Raw genomic sequence first — 17,475 nt, 5'->3', positions numbered from 1 at the left:
GCTTGTGACGGATTCGTGCTGCGCCGTGGGGAGCAAAACACGACAGGGTTTATTTACTGCATCCCTCCGGGTCCTGCAGGCACACGGAGCCTCTCTAGGGGACTGTTTATTTAGCTGGGTTTGGCTTGCTAAACAGAGCGAGGCTTGGAGGGCACGAGGGGTGCCAGCCCCCTGACCTTGTGTGACCTTGAGATCATCCCCAGCATCCAACAGAGCCTCCCTGAGTGCCAGAGGGGCCGGTGTGGGGCTGCCCCACGGGATCTGTGCACAGCCCTGGCAGAAGGTGCCAGGGAGCAGATTGTGGCTGCTGGCAGTTTGGGAATACTGAATCCAGGGGAGGAATTTCAGAGCTGATGCAAAGATTACAGAGATGGGAGAACAGGAGGATGGTGTTGGTCACGGGACTTTGCAGGCACAGAAGAGCCCTCCCTGTTTTAGAAGGAGAGGGTGGAAAACAGGCTCCAGAAACGGCTCCATTGATTTTTTTTTCCCCCCAGTGGCCTGATTCAGTGTCTGCCAATGTAAAGCTCAGCTTGGATTCGATTTGGCTTCTGTGAGGCAAGGAAGAAATGTCATTGATCCAGGGTGTCCTTCTGCTTCCTGCTTCAGTTTAACTAGTCCTGAAAGCAGAGGGTCAAGGACTCGTGCTATGGAAAACACCCAGCTGGCTCTGCTGAGATAGGAAGCAGAGTTGGGATCAGGCATGAGGAAAGTCCTGGGAGCACTGCAAGTCCACTGGTGTGTGACAGTGTTCACAGGGGTTTCAGATTGGGGAAGAGACGAGGATCTGACTCCATGTTTCAGAAGGCTTGATTTATTATTTTATGATATATATTGCATTAAAACTATACTAAAAGAATAGAAGAAAAGGTTTCATCAGAAGGCTAGCTAAGAATAGAATAAGAAAGAATGACAACAAAGGCTTGTGGCTCGGGCTCTGTGTCCAAGCCAGCTGATTGTGATTGGCCATTGATTACAAACATCCAACATGGGCCAATCACAGATGCACCTGTTGCACTCCACAGCAGCAGATAACCATTGTTTACATTTTGTTCCTGAGGCCTCTCAGCTTCTCAGGAGGAAAAATCCTAAGGAAAGGATTTTTTATAAAAGATGTCTGTGACACTGGTGCTTTCTCAGAATATTTCAGACATATTCTGTAGATCGACTGGGAACAGATCCTAGAGCATCCACACACAGAAAAGATCCCCCAGGCTTGTTGGGGCAGGTAGAGCAGCAGCTGGGAGCAATAGGGCTGCATTCAGCACTGTTTGTACCAGGGCATCTCTACTCATCAATCAAGCTAAAGGTGCTGTGCAGGCATTCCCAGAGAAGATGCAGTTTTCCAATAAATCCTGAGGTTTCAGGCAGGCAGTAAAAATAAGTCACTGCATTATCAGAGTGACATGGATGAGCTGAACTGAGAAGGTTTTGATGGAAACAATAAGTTTGGGCCTCTCTTAGGGCCCATCATCCACCTCCAGGGGTTGGTCTGTGCTGTGCAAATGTCACCAGCAATGTTCCAGTACATTTGCTGCGAACCTTACAATTGCAGTCAAGAACCAAAATATCTGTCCTTGCTCTGCCACAGGCAGCACTAGATGTGCTTAAACACTGGCAAAACCAGGGGTTCAGGAAGGAAACAAAATGAATGAGTTACTTTTTTCCCCTTTTCCTTCCTCCTTCACTAGCAGCTCCTCCAGTCCCCCACAGGACACTGTGTGCCCTCAGAACCTGCTCTCAGGCTGCTCCCTCCCACCTGGTGTTCTGGCAACTTAAATTCATTTCTCATCCCTCAGTTTCAGGTTATATCTTGGACTTTTTTAACCTCCATGATTTCCCAAATTCCTCCTCTTGGAAGGAAGAGCAGGTGTGTGGCACATTGTCCTGCTCCAGAGCTGAAAACGTGCCCTCCAACGCTGCCCATCCTTACTGGGTTTATGTAACAGCAGCCCAGACACTTCCCGGGGTTCTGCACACTTTATTCAAGAGCAGCACGGCAGAAACTGCCCCAAGGTGACCTTGAGCAGGCTGCCACTCCACATTTCTACAGCAGGGCCTTGCTGTGCCCCTTCATTAAGCTCCAGATGCAGAAAGGAGTGGGGACAACCAATATCAGGCTTAAATAACCATTTTTGTGCCTGTGGAAGAGCTGCGCCTCAGCTTCACACACATGGACTGTGGATCAGGGCTCACCAAGAGGCAAGGAAACAACCTTCTGTCTAGCAACAATTCCCATGGTGTTAAAGAGGGCACAGAACCAAAACATGAATAAAAATAGGAGCAGATACCCTCTGCTGAAGCAGAAACACCCTCCGAAAAATAGCAGCAGCAAAGATAGCTGGTACTAAATATTTATGTTTACAAGCAAAGTACATATGACACCAGATTTTCTGTAGGGAGAAAGAAGGGAAAGTGGAGAAAACCCAAAGAGTGTGTGGGTATTGCAGGAGAGAGCTGCAAGAGGGAGGTGACAGGAGGAAATGTAGGAATCAGTTACATTTAATTTGAGTAAAACAAATACTGCATGCTAAATATATACACTTAAGAAACTTAAGAGCAAAATTAGTTGTATTCTTATTGATTTTGATTTATTTGGATTTTAAATCTCAGCTTCCTGGACTTGTAAATTTTTGGGATGGTGAGAAGAAAATCTACAGTGATTATCATCCAGAATGTCTGAGCCTTCTCCAGCACAGAATACAAGGCCAACTGTCCACATCTGCTTTTCATCTATTTTTACACAACTGCTTGTGACTCCTTGGCTTGCTGACCACTCATTTTTCAGCATGTAAGTAAAAATTACAGTACTTTACTCAGACATGTTTGCTGAGCATGTACAGCTGACACTGAAACCAGAGTTTTGTTAGGGTTCTTTTTTACCTAAAAAAGTCTTGAGGGAAGAGGAATATGTGCCAAATTAGTCAGACTTTAAGTTGCTGGGTTTTGACAAACATTTATTAATGCAAGTCTCGGCAACAGAATTTTTTATTGCAGTTATTTTCAACCAGCAGGAATGTCATAGCTCTACAGCACAAAGCCAGGATGATACACACATCTTGCTCACCCCTTTCCACACCACTTTGTGTATCAGATGTGCTCAGAAATATCCTGTATAGATGGCTCCACCCTCTCCACTTCTGAGACTGCACAGCCCAAAAAAACTGGTAGCCTGCTCCACTCCCCCCTAAATTATTCCATCTGTAAAGCACAAATAACAAAATATATTTTTACTTCTAAGAGCTTCACTTATCTGCAGAAAAATAGAACTGCTTAAGAGTGAGCGAGTTCGATTAAGGGTCCAAGTATGCACGCTCTGGACCTCCCAAAAAAATTGAAAGGAAGAAGCATTCACAACTTGATCCAACTAAAAAAGGAGCCAGCCAGTGTTCAAGGAAAGGAGATTCATCCTATCCAAAATGCTGAATGCCTTCTCATCCTTCTCTCTAGAGCAGGATAAAGATGGAGCTGTAGCTGTGAAACTTTTCTCTAAGTATGGAGATACATTAAGAATGAACATTCCAAACACATCAAAATATCAGAAAAAAATAGAAGTTTTTTTGGTTTTGTTTGGTTTTTTTCCAAAACATAGTGAAAACAGCATACAGAGCTTCAGTATCCACAGCACAAACCAAAAACCAAACAGAGCTCATTTGATCTAGAGCGCTTTTGTTAAGGTATTCAGAGATTTTAGTGCATTCTTTTTAGAACTAAGCTCAGAAACTATATTTAATTTTTCATTTTATTAGAAAACTAAACTGTATGAGGCAAAGAAACATTTAATCAAACACACAACAGTGAAAACATGGCACTGACAAGGCAATTAGCCCAACCATTGTATCCAACTCTGCTTCAGGATTCTCTATTGCTTACAGTCAAGTATACATCATCTCTGCCATGTGAGACATTTTCTTGGGAATATATAAGTAGTATTCCATGTATCCCGAAAGATCTTCAATAGTCACATCATCCACAAAGGCTCGAGCTTGCTCAGAACAAGACCTGGGAGAGCTTGCTGAGGCTGCCCCAGAGGGAGATCTGTTCTGGAGGGAGTGGGCATGGACTCCCAGGACAGCCTTCTCGCACTCGGACAGGACGCTGCGCAGCCCGGAGAAGGAGTACACCTCCATGGTGCGCCACTGCTGGCACTGGCACTTCCTGTCCCTACAGGGGCACTGCCTGCCCTTGCTGAGCATGGATAAGGACTGGAAATCTGAGGTTTGCAAGCTGTTCTCAAAGGATGAGGAGAGAGCAGGGCAATTCTCCCCCCGCTGCTGCAAAGGCTCTTCGGCGGTGAAAGCTTCCAACGGTTCAGTTCTGTCGTTACTGGCCTCGAGGTGAGAATCCTGCCCGTCCTTCGTACCATGTTCTGCTGGGACAAAAACATCTGAGCTGATGACACCCTTCGAGGTGTCTGCCTGGGCTTTGTGTTTCAGCTGGCTGTTGGCTTTCATGTTGCAATAGGTGAACTTGGGAGGGTGCAGGACCGGAGACTTGGAGCGCCGGCGCCGCGGGAGCCTGGCCGATCCTCGGGAGGGCTTTCTCACACACCTGCAGGGTTCAACAGGGGAGCACGTGGGTAACTCCAGATCTACTACAGCTCAGGAAGCTCTAAAATGTCATTAAAAACATTTCACAAGGTTATTTTTCTGCTCAGAAATACCAGATGATTGGACACTTACAATCTCTGACACAAACTGTGGAGGACTGAAGAAATTCAGGTTCCCCCAAAGGAAAGATACACACAAGGAACCCTTACTCAAGGTGCTTCCCCCCAGGTCTTCTTACTCAAGGTGCTTCCCCCAAGTCTTCTGCCTTAAGCAGATGATACTCTGTCATCCCAAATTCAACTGTAGTGCAGAATCTGGGTCAGCTGGAGCTGCTGGCAGAGTCACACTGAATATCCAGGTACTTCAAAAGCAAAAAAAGAACCCAAGAGTGAGGTGAGAGGGGGTTGCAAAGGTTTAAGACTTGCAGAAAAGTATTATTGATGATATCAACAGAAAAGAAAGTTTTGGGAGCCCTCTCTAAGAGAAGATGCAATATTGTTTTTAAAGACTTTGATGAGATCAAAGAACAACATATCAGTTATGGAAACATTTTGTGATAGAAAGGAAAGATATCTTGAAGCAAGTAATTAACAACAAGTGGCAGTGAAAGCAGCCTGTAACTGTACAATTTACCCATGCCATGCTTCCTTGGAGCTGACAGGCTGCTGCTTGGCTCCATCCATGGCTGCTCTTGTCACAGTTCTGAGAATGGTCCCATCGCCCACGGACAGAGCTGCGATACATCTGGGTGAAAAGGGAAATGCCACATCACACAAATGCCTGAACACACAGCTCCAGAGGCCCACAGCCAGCCCCTGTGCTCTGATTGCTCAGCTAAGCCCATCAAATCTGCTCCCTCTGTAGTCAGTGGGTAGAAACAGGGCCTTAGGGACATTTATACAACCCCTCTTACTATACTGGCCTGGTCAAGTGGCTAAAGATAGGTGAGATGAAATGAAAGGCAGCCAAAATGCCCAGAGGTTGATGTCATGCCCTATTTGTACTAAAATGACACATTAAAGGAATGTAAACTCGGGTTCCAAACGTTCTTGCCAGACAATAGTCATTAAATACAGTCTCCTACTCCTCTGAAAGCAAAGCCAGGCACTTGGAGCAGCAGGCTGAGGGGAGAGTTGGTGGAGAAGTGGAGGAGGTACAACAGGCAAGGACAGATTGCTGATTTATTTAGTTCTCATTAAATTTTTGAGATAAGCATGGAATGACAAAAGCATCTGACCCTAGAGGTCTGGATGACAAAATGCCTCAGCATAAATGCCTCAAACTATAAATACAAATGAATTTATATTTATAGTTATGATGGCTGCAGGTGTGATTTGAACACAGGAAATTGTAAGAAATGAGGCTGAAATTCAGCAAAGAGCCCAAATACTCTGCCCAAAGTTGATCTTAGCAGATTAGTCACAAGATTTGAGCTGTTCACAACACATGCCTGCAAAACAAGATCTTTTTATGCCTAAGATGTCATCAGGAATCAACCAGAAGCCCACACAGTCTGCCAGTGATACTACATCAAAAGTGTTATGATTAATAACCATAGTTCCTTGATAGAGAACAGCTATTTTTTTCCACATTGCTCAGAAGACATCCCAAAGAAGAGGGAACGAGTAGCAAAGCGAAATAGATTTCCCCATGCAGAGGAAATCCTGAATTCACAGTGTTGATGGCTGTGGGGATGAATTCACAAGATAACACTATCAACACAGAACTTCCTCTTGTGTTTGTAAATTCCCAAAAGACTTCAAGTGAACTGTCTCAGAGTGTTAGACTGCATAGTTTTATCAGCTCTTACACTACATATTATCAGCACACCCAGTATCTTACTGAGTAAATTTTTATAGTAAAAATGTTTGCAGACTCCACAAAATCCCCCTGAAATCAGAAATGCTCAGAGTTCATATTTGGCCTGGCCCTTCCCAGTGACACTGGGCTCCCTATCACACTCTGAGGTGTTGGTGCTGCTGTCCAGACACCTTCTAAGCAGAATTTTGTGCACTAAATAAAGGTTTACGTTGTGGCTGCAGACACCAGTGTTTACAGGGACAGACAAACAAATTCTGTGTCACACCAGGTGACCACAGCTACAACAGTTAAAAGTGGATTCACTGCTTTTGGTGAGTCTTTTCATGCTTCCATGCAGTCACTGTGTGATTTCAGTTGGATATTAGTCAAAATTACTCTGTAATAAAGTACTGCTTTGTATATTAGACAGTTATGACTGTATTTCATCTGAAGTGATGCAGTTCAGAGAGAGCAAAAAACCTTTCACCAAATGACTTTTTCTTTTTGAAATGTAAAAGAATAGGGAAAAAATACAAATATATAATAAAAACCTGACAAATTACATTGCCTTTTTTGTTGCTCACTTACCCTGCTGCATCCACTCTCAGCTTTTTGAATGCTGTTTGTAGACTCTCCTCCTCTTCATCTTTAGCTTCCAAGTCCATTGATGTGCTCTCAGTGGGTAACCAACCGTGCCATATAGAATAAACTGAAACACAGACATTGGGATTTGATACAAGGTTTGAACACAGATACTCTATACAAAACTGATTGACACCGTGATGGGTGCTCATTGCTCTGTGGGCAGTGTTACTGACCAGACCCATCCTGGGCTTTTCACTGTGAACCCTATGTCAAAAATATCAAAGTGTCTTTTTATCAATGGGTGAATACAGATCCTGGCAAGCTGTGTAACTCTGAGCTGTGAGCACGGCACCTGCAGCAAAGCTTCAGAAAGGTTTCAGGAGTCACAGGATGGTTTAGGTGGGCAGGGATCCCTGGAAGTTCCATTCTCTTGCTCATGCAAGAGAAACCCCACGCTGGTTTCCCAGGATCATGTCTAGGTAGCCTCTGAATAACCCCAAGGAGGAAGACTTCAGAGCCTCCGTGGTGCTCAGCCCCCCTCAGAGCAAAGCGTTCCCTTTGGCTTAGACAGCGTTTCAGTGTGTGCCCATGGTGCCCGGTCCGGTCCGCAGGCACAGCGAGCAGAGCCTGGCTGTCCCCTCCGTGCCCACCCTTCAGGTATCTCACACCGCGCTGAGATCCCTCCCGAGCCTTTCCTCACGGCCAGCAGCGCGGGGCCGGCGGGCACTGCCCGGTGTGACAGCCCCGCTGGCCCGGGCGCGGGGCCGGGACCGGCGCCAGGCCCGAGCCAGGCCCGCGCTGCCCGTGCCCGCCGGAGCCTCCCCAGCCGCCCAGCGCCGGCTCCGCTCCGCCCCCTGCCCCGGGGCCTGCCCTCTCCGCCCCGCCAGGAGACCCGCGGCAGCCGCTCCGCTCCGCTCCGCTCCCGGGGTGCCGGTGCCGGGGCCCCCACTCACCCGCACCCACCGCCGCCGGCCCGGGGCGCGCAGCACAACAGGACGTGACGTCACCGCCCGCGGGGGCGCGCCCGGGCCCGCCCGCCCCGCCGGGTGCGCGTGCGCGAGCGGCGGCGGTTCCGGGGGGCGGCGGGAGGCGGCGGTCCCGGCTCGCGGAGCGTGGTGAGTGCCGCTCCCGTCCCTGCCTCCATCCCCCTCCTCATCCCCCCCGCTCCTCATCCCGCTCCCCTGCGCGGGTCCCCCGTGCTTCACCTGAGGGTCGGTGAGCGCCGTCCGGTGCCCGCGGCGGGACCTTCCCGCGCGGTTCCCGCCGCCGGTCCCCTGGTGAGGGCGGAGGGCGCCGGGGCAGCCCCGGCGGGCGCGGGCGGTGCTGAGTCACGGCCCGGGGTAGCGGCGGGGGCTGCTGGGGCTGCCCGGAGTGCGGGCGGGAAGGGCTGGGCAGGGAGCTCCGGGCGGTTCAAAATGCAGAATGAAAAAATAGAAAATAAAATTAAACATACGCGAGTTGCTGTCCCGCGGCCCGGGGTGTGACCGTCCCTGCCGGTGGCCGGGGGTACCTGCAGGGATGGAGGTGTCCGTGCCTTGTCACTGCGCTCGGTGGGCTGGTGGTACTGGGAAACAGCCGAAAATAAAATGGAAAAGGAACGGTGCGTGTTTGCCTGGGAGGTAAAAACAGTAAGTTTCAGTGTGGTTTTTGACACGGTAAACTTTGACTGGTTTTCACAGTAATTGATTTGTTTTTTATGTGTGTGCTCGTTGGCTGGTGCATTTGAAATACTTAAGCTTATACTTTGTTATCTTTCAGTGAGACTTCTATTTAGATAAATACCGCATTGTTTTGAGGGTTTGCCGTTTTGGTGATGAAGGGCAGCACGATAAAATAGTCTAAAAACTGGTACTCTATTATGAGTAATGTACAATGATTTTAAAACTTTAATCTTTCTGCTAAGGCTTTGTAATACAAGAGTTTGCTGTTAAAAACCCCCAAACTTATATAGCCTGTTTTTTTTAAATTTCAAAGAATCATCTTAGGATGGCTTGGGGGCCAAGAAATAAAAGTGAAGTGCAGACCTTCTGTTTCACCATAGCAGTAATATTTGGCTAAGAGAAAATATGAAACAGTAACTTGCTCAGATGAGCATCGTGTTGTCAGTGTTTAAGCTTCTTCCTCTTCTGTTTACTCCCTGTCTGACTCATTGGACACCATGTGCCTTGAAGTTGTTGTGCTACATTATCCTCGTGTGTGTGTGTGTGTGTCATAATAGCTGTGTGCAATCCAGGTGGAATCACAGCACAGTGAGCAGCCAGAGCAGCAGTGAGGAGGAAGGGAGGGAGAGCTGCCCCTCCAACTGCAGTGAGAGGGAACAGAGATCTCCCCCATCCCTGTGCATGAGTAACTGAGCTGCAGAGCTTCTAACAGAAAAGATCTCAGTGAAGAGAGAGTTCTTTTCCTTGCTACAAAAACAGCTTGTGCAGGACTTTGCACTTGCCTTTGCTGAAGTTCATGAGGTTCCTGTTGAGGTCCCGCTGGTGTTTCTGCCATTCATCCCAGTTCGGTGGCATCAGCAGACGTGGTGAGGGGACCCTGCCACATCACCCAGGTCATTAATGAAGATGTTAAACAGGACTGGACAGTCCTGACCTTGGGGTACACCACGGGGCCTGACCTCCAGCAAACCCAAAGAGCATCAAATTTAGAAAGATTTGAGGTCCTTTGTAGCTAGATTAAATGATGGCCAGGTTGGATTAAAAAAAAAAAAAAGCTTATTTATTTATTTATTTATTTATTTATTTATTTAAAACAAGGCTTTCAAATTGCTTTTTGTATTTGTTTGCATTTGTACTTGTTCACAAGCTGATACCAGTAAATTTTAACAATTATTTGTAACCATAACACCATGTTCTAATAGGGCTGTGTAACTGTTGCTGGGACCTAGACATAAGGTCAAAAAGTTTTGTTTGGCTTAAAACTTATCTTGTTTTTTTTTTTAAATCTCTTGTTTTGTGTTTTTTTGAAGTGTATGTCTAACACTGTCAAATTTGGGAAGAAGAGTTGTAGAAGGTTGACTGTTTCTAATAGTGTTGTTCCATCTCTCTTCCACCTCTTCTCCAATTATTCTGATATCACTGTAAGACAAGTGGAAGAGTCTGGCTGGGCTGTAATGTATGTGCAAGATGCTGTTGACACTAAATTTGACTTTGAATTGTTAATTCACCTGCAGTTGTACAAGAGACTGTTCATTTCATTCTTGGGTACCATAAAGCTTGTTCTGAGTCAGCTTTCAGAAATGTTCTACTAGAATGACCTCAGCTTTGTGTGCTCAGTGTGCTATTTTGAGTTTATTTTCACATATTATGGTGCTGCTGGGCAACTAATGTTTTTAACAAGGATTTGGCCCTTATTTTCATGTGTCTTTTTTCTGATTGTAGCAGTACATGGTAATTCCATCACCTCCTGGCCATCCCAATGATGAAATCAGAAGCTAAGGATGGAGAAGAGGAAAGCCTGCAGACAGCATTCAAAAAGCTGAGGGTTGACACAGCTGGGTGAGTAACAACACAGGAAGGGACAGACATAACATCTTACAAATGGACTCAAAGGGAACACCCTTGCTGTGAAATTAGAGGGAATGAGGTAATTGCAAAAGGTCAGGCACAGAAAGCTTTCATTGTAGTTAAACAGACTGAAATAAATTCACTACCTGCAGAGTGCACTTCTTAAGGAATTGTAAATTGTTTGATTGCTGTCAGCTTGCAGCAGGTTGGAAAGAAACCTCACAATCATAATCAGCTGAAAATGTGCTTGAAATAAATTTTGGCATGAATCTGGCTGCCAAAGTTTACCAGTCCATAGGACTAGAACTCTGCTGTTGAAGTTAGCATATTACCATGGTTCTGAAGGCCTGTCATGAGAATAAAATCACATCTTTTCCCAGGAGAGAAACTTTCTTTCCATGGCAGTAATGGAGAGCGTTAGATTCAGTGCATGATTCCCACACAAACTATTTTCATTGCTGTCACAAAATTTCTATTAATAACCACAATCACTTAATGGGAAAGAATGCTTTTTGTGTTGTCCTGGTTTGTGGAGATCTGACACATGGCACTTACCTTCCCTGTCCCAGGTGCAGAACACAAAGCACCACGTGTCTTCTGTTGGTAGTGATAATTTTTACCTGAAATTAAATAAAGGAAGGCTTACATATAATGTTTTTTTCTGCTGACAAATGTGCACCATTGCGTATTACCTGTAGAATCTGGGATCCCATAAGCTGTTGTCAGTGATGCAATTACACTGTCACTGAAATGAAAGGGCAGGTAAGGCAGCATCAACATGGTAACTAGAATTAGCACAGAGCTGAGATTGTGAGTAGATGGGCTTCTAAAGTTATCTTTTAAGTAATTAAACTCATTAGTAATGAGTTACCTCTCATTTCTTCAGTATCTCTAGTACCATCCTCCAGCTGGGCATATTTGATTACTTTGGAGTTTTTACTGGTGCCTTGTGATCTTGTGTTCTGTATTCATTGTCCTTTAAATGGAAATTAGTTTGATTAACAGTTTAGATTCTCTTAACCCCATCCTAGATCAGTGTGTGGGGACTCATTTTCACTTTTCAGGGAATCTGTCTGTTTACAAACTGATTTAGCATAGGATTTGGAAAATAATTTTCTTGGGGCGTCCAGTGTAATATATGGAATCACAACTTGAAAGAATTGTTCTGGGATTATTGTGAGTCCTTCAAAATGGGAGTGTGGAATGAATTCATAGCACCAGAAAATTTAGTAAATCTACTAAGGCCCGTGCCTTGAATAGAAGCTGAAGGTCTGACACAACTCTGTGGCTTAAATGATTCAACTTGCAGGAGTATGAAGAGTTGTAGCTTATGTTGACAGGCTATGTTAGACAGAGGCTTAAGTGTTCTTCAGCTAAACAAAGTCTATTTATGTCCAAAGAACATTTATTTTTAGGAAAGAATGGCTTATTTGTCTGTGGAAAAAGAGACATGTTTCTTCAGTGCTGGTGTTTCTGCCTTCCCCTCTCCTGGGAAGCTGAAATTTGGCCATTGTGTGTGTTTGTCACTGACACGTGGGGCTGGCTCTGTGGTGGTGAACGGCATCTCTTGGTCAGAGGGTCTGTTACACAAACCTTGGAGATGGGAGGGTGTCAACACTCATCCTTCAACACTCATCCTTCTGATTTGGGTCTTTGTGGGCAGGTCTTTGGAGATGTATTCTAAATTATTTGGAGCAGTATTTTCTGGGAAAGAAGATGGACAAGGGTTTATTTTCATATTCATAACGCTAACCAGTGTAGGGTGTTAACTCTTCATTCTGTCTCTCACAGATGTACCACTTCTCTCTCTGTGGGTGATGGGACAAGTCCCAGAGCAATAGTTAGAACAGTGGCAGATGAAACCAAACCTAAGAATGTGTGTGCTTCTAAGGAAACCTGGCATGGGTAAGAGAAGCTTGGCATTATCAGACTATTTCCAATGATACTGCATTGAAAAGGAATATTAAGTAGACAGTTTCTAGTTGGTGCCCCTCTAAACAAGAGACTTGAATTGTCTTTACCAGAGAACTTTATAAAATACTCAGAGCAGCTTTTTCTCTTCCTATATGACTGCTGTTCTTCACAGTTATGTGAAGTGAAAGGAAATGCTGGTCACCTGTGGGTGGCTAAACATTGTAGATATTTCTCAATGCAAGTGTGAGCTGCTGGTTTTGAATCAGACAATCATGAATGCATCTCTTTCACTCATTGTTTGACACTGCAGAAGCTGTCATTGTGCCTTGGGAACTAGATTAAAATCAAGAATTGGTTTCTAGAGTATCTCTGCAGAACTTCATGCTCGTCTGAAACAAAACCATCTTTTGCCCTTGATTCATTAGTTTTGTGCTCTTTTCTTGTGCTTTGTCCTTCTTTTAGTGATTCTTTTGTCATGTCTCACATGCTTTACGCATTTTCTGGCCTTCCAAGCCCATTCTCTGAGATGCATTTCTAACGTGTTCTTTAATATTGTATACAACTGCTTGTCTAGAACTGAGTCAAATTCCAAGACAGCAGACTACCCTGAGCAAACACTCCAAACCTAAAGCTTGTGCATGCAATATAAATGCAGGAGAGATTTTGCCCAGTGTTACTTATAACCCAACAATAATTATTGTGGTGAATCTTCATTCCCTTTGTGCCTTTCCTTGGCAGGTCTGTGAAGAAGCCCTCGAGAGGAGTTGTGAGAACTCAGCGCCGCAGGCGTTCCAAGTCTCCAATTCTTCACCCTCCCAAATTTATCCATTGCAGCACAAAATCCCATTCCACATGCAGCCAGCTGGTGCAGAAGAGCCAGGCTGATGCCCAGGAGGACAGCAGTGGGTTTGGGGTGCCAGTCCCAAAGGAAGCCTGTGCCCATGAACACTGCAGCGTCACTCTGGACGGTGGCCACAAGGGAGCTGAGGAGCCTTTGGGAGTTTCTGTTGCACGGTTGACATCAGAGAACGCACAGGAGAACTCTCCAGCTGCAGCTTCTCCAGCATCCAAAACAAGCCTAAAGACTACAGAGCTTTCTGACTTCCAGTCTATGTGCAAGCTGAACACGAGTGAGCTGTGTGCATGTGCAGATAAAGCCTGCCAGTGCAAACTGTGGCAAGATATGGAAGTGTACAAATTCTCTGGCTTGCAGAACACCCTCCCTCTGGCACCTGATAGAACAGTTTGTGAGGATCACTCCCAGCCTTTGCCAGCAAGAACTCCCTCAAGTTCTCCACGCTCTTGCTCTGAGCAAGCCAGGGCCTTTGTGGATGATGTGACAATTGAAGATCTTTCAGGGTACATGGAGTATTACTTGTATATTCCAAAGAAAATGTCTCACATGGCAGAAATGATGTACACCTGACAGCAAGGAGCACTAAAACCAGAAGGGTGGCTGGTTGAAATCTGCCCTCAGGCACATCATGTGAATATGCAACCCACTCCCTGCTCACTGTGCTTGCAATAAAAACACTTATTTGCATCTCAGCTGATGTTGATTATTTAAGCTGGACAAACAGTTCAGTTTCAGCATTATAATTTAAGCTTGGAATAGATAATATGGTAAATGAAGTTAGAATGTAATTGAAGAGTACTTAAGAGACCCAAACTTAATTCTACTTTGTTTCCAAAATCCTCTTTGTTGGAGAGGATTGGAGAGCAATCCCTAGATTGCTCGGTGATAGGAGCTCTTGTGAGACACCTGGTGTCATTCAGCTCCTTTGAAATCACTTTGACCTCAGGTTGTAAGATTCAGGCTTGTGGTTTTGGATGCTTGTGCCTCTGATTTTATTTCATTAAGGAGTGTCACCATCTCCTACCCTCCCATAGGCACTGTTACTGGAAAAGAGGAAAGCAAACCTTTCACTGCATTTCCAACAGGCCTTAGAGATTTATGTGCATTCTTCAGGGAAGTTGCTGCTGTGGTTAACCAAAAGAAAAGTGAGGGCAAGGGCTCTGCTCACTGTATTTGTTATGGTGACCAAGGCAGAATTTGCTGATTTCAGTGGTCTGAATTCATACACTGTCAATTTTGGGGTTTTTTTAGCCTACTCAATAGGACCAAGTGTTACTATTCCTTCAGGCATTAAAACCCATTGAGTGGAGTGAACAGTTGTCAGTTTTAGGGGAATCTTGAGCACTCTCTCCACTCCAGTCCTGCTAAACCATCATCACTTTAGCTGTCCTGTCCAGCTTTGCATTCTCCTGGAATTTACTGCTTCAGAAGCAAGCAGCTCTCCATACATAGTGTGCATCAGCACAGTGTCTCTTTTATGAGTGTCTAGCAAAGGAGCATCCCATCAAATATTATAATTTGTTGAGGGTGAGAAAAGTTGTGTTTGGTTTGTCTTTACTGTTTGTGGTACCTCAACTTTCTGAGGTGTAAGATGTGGAGAAGGAATGGAGACAAACATTTTCCTGCAAAATCATTTGGTGTTTCTCTTGGGGGGTTTTTTGCAGTTCCTGTGGCAGCACCTGGTGTCTCAGAACAAGTGGCCATGTAAGTTTACCTGTTTTGCCAGTTCTGAAGTGTCACCTGCACCATGCAGAATGTACCTGTGTCCCACATCTCCTTCTGTGCTTTGCAATAGCTGCATTTCTGCCACCTCTGTTCTGAAGTCAAGGCAACTTTTTGGTGACTATTGTCTACAAAACTGGGCTACAAAGTGCAGATTGACTTTATTTCTCAAATAATTACTCTGAACTGCTCTCAAATGCAGATTCCCACCACAGCAGTGTCGTAGGGCTCAAAGTGCCTTTCAAGAGTGCACTGCTTTTAGCACTTCATTCATTAGTGACCACAGACCTGTGCTGCAGGGTTTAGGATTGCACTGTCCACTGCTTAGTACTGTGTTAAAGTGGATTGAAATCCAGGAGATATAAAAATAGTAGAAAAATGTGAGCTGGTGCTGACTGAGAAGGGACGAGCAGTGCCACTAGAGGTCAGCCCCAGGCTGGGGCTGGCTGCTGCAGCAGGCTCAGTCTTCAGGGAAAATGGGAATTTTTCTGCCAAAACAAAGAAATAAGAGCAGCTCTTATTTCCTTGGTGCCTCTTATTTCTGTGTGGTGCCTTTGTGCACACAGACTGTCAGTGCTTTCTGAAGTTTGTGTGAGTGTTGGTGGTCAACAAAAGCTCTTTAAATGCCAAAATCTGCATAAGTTATTAATGTTTAAACAAAGTGTGCAATCAGTTCACAACTGTGCTGTGCAATTAGGAAAAGTTGCTAAGTAAATAATTACATAGTCCTGAACTTGGCATCCTCTTGGGACAGTTACGACATCTTTGGGCTTGTGAGTGCTGGAACACCGTGGAATAGAAGCCCATGAGTTGCTGCAACCGCTGCCTTAACGCTTTCTCTTCTGTTACCACAAGTTGTTTTCAGATGTTTTGGTCTTCACAGAAACCATAAAGCAAAACCTTCTGGTTTTGCTTTGAGAAAATGTGAATTTATGGCTTTTAATCATGTAGCAAGAACCTTGGAAACTTGCCTAAGCAGTCTAAAAACTTAGTTTAAAACAACAAAAAAATTTAACTTGAGCCAATTTCAAAATCTGACCGTTTTTTAAAGAAGACTTTAGAGGGCTGGTTCTGCCAAGTGGCACTTTTGAGTCATGTTGGAGTCCTTTACCAAAGAGCTCATTCCTTCCTGTGGCTGAATAAAAGTGAAGCCCTTTGTAATTAACTTTCTAACTTGGTCCTTCTCACCTGTGCCTGCAGGTGTTCTGTGTTTATGTGCTGTCCATACACAGTTTCTCTTGCAGTTATATATTGTGTGCTTCCTCTGTGCCTTTTCTTCCTAGATTGGAGATTGAAAGTGGAAAAACTGAGTCTGAACTCAGCACTGTCTGTAGCAGCTTTGCCCCAGAGTTGGTGGGATTTTGGGATCTCCCCTGGAAGGGCTGATAACACCCCACAGCTCCCGCAGCTTCTCAGCTTGGTGGTCAGTAAGGGATGGTGATTTCTCTGAGTTTTTTCTGGGACAGTGTCTTTTTAGGAGTGGGATGGGTGTGCTGGAGGAAGAGAGGGCTTGGATTAGCCCTGGTTGCTGGTCTTTCAGTTCTTGTCCTCTGCCATCTGTATTTGATGACATTATTACACACCAGGTGTTCTGTCACTAGTCCCTGTGTCTGCAGCTGTCTGCCATCTTTTCCGCACACAGACTGAATTATGCTGCTGGCTGTTAAACCAAAGGAAATTTGGGAATTTTGTTGTTTGGGACAGAGGGGTAAATGACTGCTGAACGTCTTTCACTGCCCTAAAGCGGCTCTAGAAGATCACTTTGGGAGTAGCAGAGGAGCTGAGTGAGCTGTTGGCTGCTCTCGGTGACGGCTGTGCTCTCTGTTCCACCTGTGCCCAGGTACACCGGTGTGAGTGTCCCGGCCCCGGGCGCTCCGTTCCCGCATCCCGCGGGGCTCCGGCGGAGCGGGACCGCGGCTGCCGGCCCGGGGGAGCGGCGGCCCCTTCCCAGGCTCTATTTTAAGCAGACATTTACTTTCCCAGCCTCTTCTCCGCCTGGATCCCTGCCCGGGGCGGGGGACGGCGCGGGGGTGGGATGTGTCTCTCCCCTCCTTCATAAAAGGGCCCCGAGGCGGGGGCCGGGCTCCAGGGGGGTTATTTTTGGGAGCAGCTCCTGGGATCCGATGGCCTTGTTAGGGCAGCGCTGACCTTTCTCCCGCCGGGGGAGGAGAGCGGGACGGGACGGGGCGGGCGGCGGCCGGGCGAGGGAGAGCGGCGGGCTCGGGACCCCCATCCCTTCTCGGCCGCGGGGCTCGGGACCCCCATCCCTTCTCGGCCGCGGGGATCGGGACCCCCATCCCTGCCTCTAGGCGGGGCGGCTCCCCGGGCGGCCCATGCCCGTGCCCGCGGGGCAGGTACCGGCGCGGAGCCGCTGCCCCTCCGGGGGGGCTGGAGCTCGGCCCGCCCTTCTCCCCTCCCTCTCGTCCAGTTTCTCTCTCCTGCCGTGCCCCAGCCCCTCGGCCGGGCCAGGCGAGGCAGGAGCGGCCGCTGTCGGCGCCCAGCCCGTTCCCTCCGGGGATGCGGGAGCCCCGGAGCGCTG

General features: G+C 46.5%; 2 protein-coding genes across 4 annotated transcripts; one reads left to right on the top strand and one right to left on the bottom strand.

The window, feature by feature from the left end:
* Positions 1-2,940: 2,940 nt before the first annotated feature.
* Positions 2,941-7,956, bottom strand: LOC128935929 (oxidative stress-responsive serine-rich protein 1-like). 2 transcript variants are annotated; one of them, XM_054274558.1, is made up of 4 exons: positions 7,889-7,956; positions 6,939-7,059; positions 5,184-5,294; positions 2,941-4,551 (listed from the first exon to the last, which is right to left on the bottom strand). In XM_054274558.1, the coding sequence occupies exons 2-4, from the start codon at positions 7,013-7,015 to the stop codon at positions 3,876-3,878; spliced, it is 864 nt and encodes a 287-aa protein (XP_054130533.1). In that variant the 5' UTR covers positions 7,016-7,059; positions 7,889-7,956; the 3' UTR covers positions 2,941-3,875. The 2 variants fall into 2 exon arrangements, with proteins under 2 accessions (XP_054130533.1, XP_054130532.1); XM_054274557.1 differs by lacking the exon at positions 7,889-7,956 and having other exon boundaries at positions 6,939-7,159.
* Positions 7,957-7,991: 35 nt separating this feature from the next.
* Positions 7,992-13,906, top strand: OSER1 (oxidative stress responsive serine rich 1). 2 transcript variants are annotated; one of them, XM_054274589.1, is made up of 4 exons: positions 7,992-8,050; positions 10,319-10,435; positions 12,236-12,349; positions 13,097-13,906. In XM_054274589.1, exons 2-4 carry the CDS (start codon positions 10,356-10,358, stop codon positions 13,782-13,784), a joined length of 882 nt encoding a protein of 293 aa, XP_054130564.1. In that variant the 5' UTR covers positions 7,992-8,050; positions 10,319-10,355; the 3' UTR covers positions 13,785-13,906. The 2 variants fall into 2 exon arrangements, with proteins under 2 accessions (XP_054130564.1, XP_054130563.1); XM_054274588.1 differs by lacking the exon at positions 7,992-8,050 and adding an exon at positions 8,325-8,563.
* The last annotated feature ends 3,569 nt before the right edge of the window (positions 13,907-17,475 follow it).

Source organism: Melozone crissalis, unplaced genomic scaffold (assembly GCF_028551555.1).
Source record: "Melozone crissalis strain CALT ecotype California unplaced genomic scaffold, PUWL_Pcris_2 ptg000017l_1, whole genome shotgun sequence".
Taxonomy (NCBI): domain Eukaryota; kingdom Metazoa; phylum Chordata; class Aves; order Passeriformes; family Passerellidae; genus Melozone; species Melozone crissalis.
This window is presented reverse-complemented; position numbering and strand designations above follow the sequence as displayed.

Coding starts and splice junctions, on each gene's coding strand:
- LOC128935929 (XM_054274557.1), bottom strand. CDS start 7,144: ATGAGCACCCATCACGGTGTCAATCAGTTTTGTATAGAGTATCTGTGT. Junction 5,295..6,938: donor CTGAGAGTGGATGCAGCAGG/GTAAGTGAGCAA, acceptor CTTTTCACCCAG/ATGTATCGCAGCTCTGTCCG. Junction 4,552..5,183: donor TCCAAGGAAGCATGGCATGG/GTAAATTGTACA, acceptor TGAACCCTGCAG/GTGTGTGAGAAAGCCCTCCC.
- OSER1 (XM_054274589.1), top strand. CDS start 10,356: ATGATGAAATCAGAAGCTAAGGATGGAGAAGAGGAAAGCCTGCAGACA. Junction 10,436..12,235: donor CTGAGGGTTGACACAGCTGG/GTGAGTAACAAC, acceptor TGTCTCTCACAG/ATGTACCACTTCTCTCTCTG. Junction 12,350..13,096: donor TCTAAGGAAACCTGGCATGG/GTAAGAGAAGCT, acceptor TTTCCTTGGCAG/GTCTGTGAAGAAGCCCTCGA.